Source organism: Plectrocnemia conspersa, unplaced genomic scaffold (genome assembly GCF_051122295.1).
Source record: "Plectrocnemia conspersa isolate PC_06_02 unplaced genomic scaffold, ASM5112229v1 ptg000008l, whole genome shotgun sequence".
In the NCBI taxonomy this organism is placed as follows: Eukaryota; Metazoa; Arthropoda; class Insecta; order Trichoptera; family Polycentropodidae; genus Plectrocnemia; species Plectrocnemia conspersa.
In genome coordinates, this window is record NW_028277172.1 from 19,900,608 (window position 1) to 19,906,891 (window position 6,284).

Below are 6,284 nucleotides of genomic sequence, written 5' to 3' on the forward strand. Positions count from 1 at the left end.
TATTAAAAAAAAGTCATACATTTTTAAAAAAAAAATTTTTTTTTAAAAAAGTTACACATTTTTAAAAAACATCTCGTTACACATTTTTAAAAAACATAATATTTTCAAACATCTCGTTAAAGGATTCTGGAATTTCATATTCGATTTGATCTTCTGTTTTGATCTTCTCCGGCTTATCTATAAGTAAATTTTATTTTTAAATTCTTATGGTTTTTGGTCTCCGGCTTATATACGAGTCCGGATTATAGACAAGAACTTAGGGTACATATAAATTTTATTATTCTATCGTCATGTTATAAATTTTGTTATATAGTTTAAATTATAATAAAACAAATTAATCTTTATGTTTCTAATACTCTTATATATAGATAAATAATATGCATATAAAAATTAGTACTGAACCACATCGTTCTAAAATGTAACATTGAGAAACTTATGTCTTATATTGTCGTAAATTTGCGTCGGTCCACCCCACAGAATAAAACTTTTGCATTTGTTTTTATGGCTGTTTAAATTTATATCGTTTATTTTTGTCCCTAGACTGTCATTCTGGCTGAACCTGGTGCCAGATTTGCACCGACCAGGCGGCGCCGACGTACCGCAAGGACACCATCAATTAGATGACGACGATAGTCCACCAAATCAACCAAAAGTACCAGGAACTATGCGAACTTTAACAACTGAGGTACCTAAAGCAGTCCTTCCAGTTGAAGTACCGAAAGTACCAACACTGCCATTCCTTAATATAAGCTATCCAAATCAAGGATATGGAAAAGATAGATCTGGAGTCACACTGATCCCATCTAGAGATATATCATCAGATACGAATAGTAGAGATGAGTATAACTCAATGGGTTCTACATCATCTACTCCAGAAGATGGTTTTGCTGCGTATTCAACCGCTTTGAGTGTAACCATAGCCATCGGTTGTTCATTGCTGATTCTGAACGTGCTGATTTTTGCTGGAGTGTATTATCAAAGAGATAAAACCAGATTGAACGGGCACGATGGTCATTCCAATGGGAGTCACAACACTAAGAAAAGATCAGAGAACGGACAGATGCCTAATAATATTTGTGGAGATATCGAGAGCGCTTTAAATTTTCAGACTAGTTTAAAAAACGATCCCGCTACTATATTAGCGCACCATCACACACACTCACATCACCAGTTGCCGCCTCCAGAGTTTGCAGACTTACCTCAGAACAATGTAGGCACTTTGCCGAGAGCGCCTCCACCGCCAAAGGGAGGCAAAGGCAACATCAACACTCTGACGTCGAACCAACTGCCAGAAAACCAGCCGTTGTTGGCCGCTCACAGTATACAATTAATAAATACGGGTACTTTGACTAAGAAAAACACTCAGCTTAACGCTAAGTCCAACATCACCATGGAAGAGTTGAGGGTGTGACGCCAAAGTGGGTGATTACGGCGCAGCACCAGTCACAGCAGCGTGTCACTGTCGGGATGCGACGAAAATCTCGTTTGACATCAAGAGGACTTTTTCCTTTAATACACACAAGGATTCGTTACTGTTGAACTGAGAAAAAAGTGCACGATAATCTGTGTGGTAATGTTAAAAGTGTATTCGAAAACTTGCTGTGATATAGTTGCTCCGTAAGGCACGCGAATAAAGAGACTTACTAATAAATTAATAGGACGTTAAATGAACTAAGTGCGTGAATCGATAAAAAAATGTGCAGGATGGACATAAAATATGCATGTGCTTAAAACAGTCGTATCATTTAAATGAATAATGGTGTAAGTGATGAAAAAACTATTTTTACAATTTATATTAAAAGCAGCGTAAATTCATAAACCTCATTGCTCCATTAGTGATTTTTTTAAATTTTAATAACGCATATATGATAAAATATATACAATAAACCTTAACTAGAGTTTTGCATATATAAAGGTAAAAATCTATATTAACATAATGTAATATATACAGACCACAGCGTAAGAAAAGACTTGTGACAACTATATACTTAAAATGTAATCGCAGATTTTTAATTCTTACAAAAGCGATTGCTAACCTTGTGATCTCAATTTTAGGGTTATAAGACGTATGAATTTTTTACTTAAACCCTTTGTTAGAAACCGTACAATCATGGGAGAACAATAGTAAAATTATTGACGAAGTTATACTTTTTAACAACGATAATATTAATAGTACAAAATGGATAAGTAAATAAACAAGAAGGATCGCTTAAATAATTTGTTAAATAAATTTTTACATTTACTTTAATTTATTAAAATCATAACGACTTAATACTAATTTTTGACGAGACTCATTGTAAATAATATTTTTTTAATACTATAGGCCTTTTTAACTACGTTACCATAAAAATACGAAATAAAATAATAAATAAACCAGAATGATCGTTTAAAATACTTTTTGTTGTAATATGGACTTTTTAGTTTATTTTATGTGAATCGTGAAATGTGAATATTTGATACTTCACAAATAAAAAAATTGTAAAGTACGCTCGGGATAAGGATTCCAGTTTGTTATTGTGTGCGTGAACTGTGTGGCTCAAAACAATTTCGCTCAGAATATTTAATTTTTTTATTTTAAAAGAAAATATATGTTTATTTAACATACATACATCTGAGCTATGTTGGAAATTTCAACGAACAATTAAAAATATATTATATAATCGAAGAAACCAGACGTTGATGTCATTAATTAAATATTTGCAAAATTCAAAATCTTTCGCTAGTCAAAAAAATAATGAAGTCTTTAGCTATTCTTCAAAAGCAAAAAGATGTAAAATGGGGAAAAAATTATTCGCAGATTGTTTAATGGCTCGATGACTCTATTAAATCATTAGAATCCATTGAATAAATTAAAAAATATTATTGGCGCAACGATAAGAATAATAACTTTTTTAAGCCTTACAGAGAATAGTGTAAAAAACCAACAACGTACGGATTAATGGAAAAATACTTAAAATATTTTAATCCACGGGTAAGAGAACGAATAACTTACAGTGTATATTTGAAGCCTATAAATCAATTAACCCAGATATGCCCAAGAAATTTTGTTCTCTTAAAATTTTATTTATAAATAAAAAACAGTGGCACGAGTTTAATGACCTACCCATGGGACAGTGGGCGTATCTGGGTTAAGCCAATATCAACACAAAATTATTCAAAATAAATCACTAGAGAAGATCGAACTTCTGTGCCACACTGCACTTTAATGACGAATACCAGCGTTGACGAATCAGCGACTGTCCTTAAAAGAGAAAGCGAGACAACGAAGTACACGCTACATCGCTTCTCCCTCTCATATACATGTACACGCACACAATAACAAACCGGCATCCTTATCCCGAGCGTACTCTAGTATATATTAAATATTGTGACTCTGAAATAATATACTAAATTTTATATTTTCAGAGACTAAAGAACAAACTAAATTTTAGTAACGAAAACTGCTCTTGATTTAAATATAAATAAGCGGTGTGCAGAAAAAATATTTGGTTTTCTATAGTTTTTAATATAATAGAACCGACTTACAGTGTCTTGAGTTGCTTTTTTTGTGTACATACGTGTCGCTGAAGATTTTCCTCGTTTATTTATAACTAAAAGAAACGTGAATGCTACACGTGAATTTGATTGTTAATGTTTCGATTTATGCTATATTTCCTGGAACATCGAATGATGAGTGTACTAATAAGTCTCTTTTTGCATGTGAACTTTAGATAACAAATAATAAACTAACATGATTTTCGACTTCTAATAAATTTCATAAACCCTATAAAATTTTAACATTATATTAAATTTATTATAAATTTATTTTTTAACTTATATTTTATTTTTAAAATGTTTCTAGTACTAATAAAAATAAAAAAAAAAAACAATTATGTTTTTACAAGTACTTGATTCAAGTAGTTTTTTTATAATGTAAGATATTATTTATTTACACAGATGTTTCAAGAAACACATAATTTAGTAACATTTGTAACTCTAGTTAAGGATTAAGGTCAAAATCAGTAAAATAAATATTTTTTTTATTATGGTAAATCATTGCTGCACCATTTTTTTAATCAAAATAATACGCTTTCTTTAATGCAAATGTTGTATTTTGATGTCCACCTGTAAATACCATTACTCAATAGACTAATCAATATACTGTATTAGCAAAAAAATACGCATGGCGGATTTTATTTAATAATTTCGATAAGAATGAAATGAATATATACTATACGATATCGACCGAATTGTATTAGTTTTTTTATATGAAGAAAATAATAGTTTAGCACAAAATCATCATAGCAAATACATTTCAATATTAATAATTTATATGTCGTTAATTTATTATATTTGGTTATCATGTGTACATTTTTTCACTAAGTTTATTTTTTCATGTAAATATTCACGGACCAACTTATGTATGAGGAAAATCGTAAAATTATGCAATAAATTAAATTTTAACAGATTAATATTATATTTTACGCAACAGCATTAAAAAATGTCCCGAAAGACTTTTTTGTATAAAATTTGTAAATATTATGTCGTTATTACGCATATACTAAATAAACTACTGTTTATCGGTACATAACGAGTAAAAGAAAATATATAACACGACCGACCGAAATTAATTAATTATATATGAATAAACACGAAGTTTCCTGCCAAATTTAGCATAGGATCAGGAAAAAGCGAGTGATGTTCTCGTATAAAAGGCATATTTATGAAAGGTATAAAAAGATCAAAAGTATAGTTGTGTGTACATATAAATATATTTAAATAAATTGTATATTATTATTATTATTTAACAGTTACGAAAGGACTTTTATCAACAAAAATAATATATAAGAGTTTATATACATATATAAATATTTTAGACAGGAACTGTCTCGAATGTTGAGAATGACTGGTAATAGACATTTGTATATATACAAATCACAAATGTTAGTTTTGTCAAGGGTATTGAATATTTTTTTTTTACAAACGGTTTAACATCAAACTATGTATTTATATTATATATATATATTTATTGCAAAAATTGTTTTAACAATATTATATATTGTTAACCATAATTTTGTTATATTTTCCCAAATATGAAATACCCTGGTTATTTTAACACACAATTAGTTAATATAATTAACACCGAAAGAATCAATATAATAAAATGAATAATCATACAATGTGCTGTTTTATTTCATTATCCTTATTCTAATATAAATAATAAAAATGTAAAGGACTGTAATATAAAGCCACGGAGCGACACAATAAGTAACCATTAGACCATAGAATTAAATCCCATCACGTATTTCATTTTGAGCAAAGTGAATTCTTTAATTTTTCTCTTTGTTGTATATTGTGTTAAAAATATAAATAGACACACACACACACAAAACGTAAAAACTTTAATTTGATAACAGTTTAAATACAAAAAATATGAATCAATTCTTTATTGAGTCAAATATTAATATACTATGTTTAATACAATAGGATTTTATTTAATTATATTTTAATTGTTATTTAGTGTTTTATTTTACAAATTTATTCAAAAGACATATTTTGACCTAAAACATTTTTTAAAAATATCTCAGTATATATAAAAACATATACATTGTTCTTTTGTATGAATAACTGTTATATTCTTTTCATAGCCAAACTTTTACAGCATTTCAAACTTTACATTCTAAAATGAGTTCAGCATGCTACATTGCATATTCGCGCATTGCGCCAAAAATATAAAAATATACACACATATGTACGAATAATACTATATTTATAAGTATATATAGATATGGTAAGTATTTTTAATAATTATATTTAAAGAATAGATTTTTAAATTGCTACGCGTTAAAATAATAAATAACTCTCGTCGTTATATACTAATTTATTCAATGCGATAAAACTTTATTATTCAAAGCTTCCAATTAATCAGCAAATACTAATTTTAATATTCATAAGTTAAAATTTAGATGTAATGTAATAAATTTTAGGCATCAGGTGCTCTTGGGCAAAATTCACGTCGAGTTAATATCGCTGTTAATAAAAACAATGTTGAGTAGTTAAATTTAAACCTTAGGCATAAATCTGTCTCTAAAGTCTATAAAATTGTTTGCAAACGAATTTGCTTATAAAACAATTATATTTCATTTTATTTTATAATAATTTTAATGTATCATATGTGATTTATATTACATTTCTCCTAATTACATTTAACTAAATCAGTCAAATTGAACTTCGTAACATATTTATTCTATTCATAAATTAATTAACTATGTCTAGACTATTTGCTTTCGCCTTTCAATCAAGAT

At 28.3% G+C, this 6,284-nt stretch overlaps 1 protein-coding gene across 1 annotated transcript in view; it reads left to right on the plus strand.

The window, feature by feature from the left end:
* The window catches only part of Nlg3 (Neuroligin 3), a 370,309-nt gene extending 368,129 nt beyond the window's left edge, over window positions 1-2,180 (plus strand). Inside the window, exon 12 of the mRNA XM_088189294.1 lies at window positions 541-2,180. Within this exon, the coding sequence (XP_088045420.1) occupies window positions 541-1,411 (871 nt within the window). The 3' untranslated portion in view covers window positions 1,412-2,180. The remainder of the gene's footprint in view (window positions 1-540) is intronic.
* The last annotated feature ends 4,104 nt before the right edge of the window (window positions 2,181-6,284 follow it).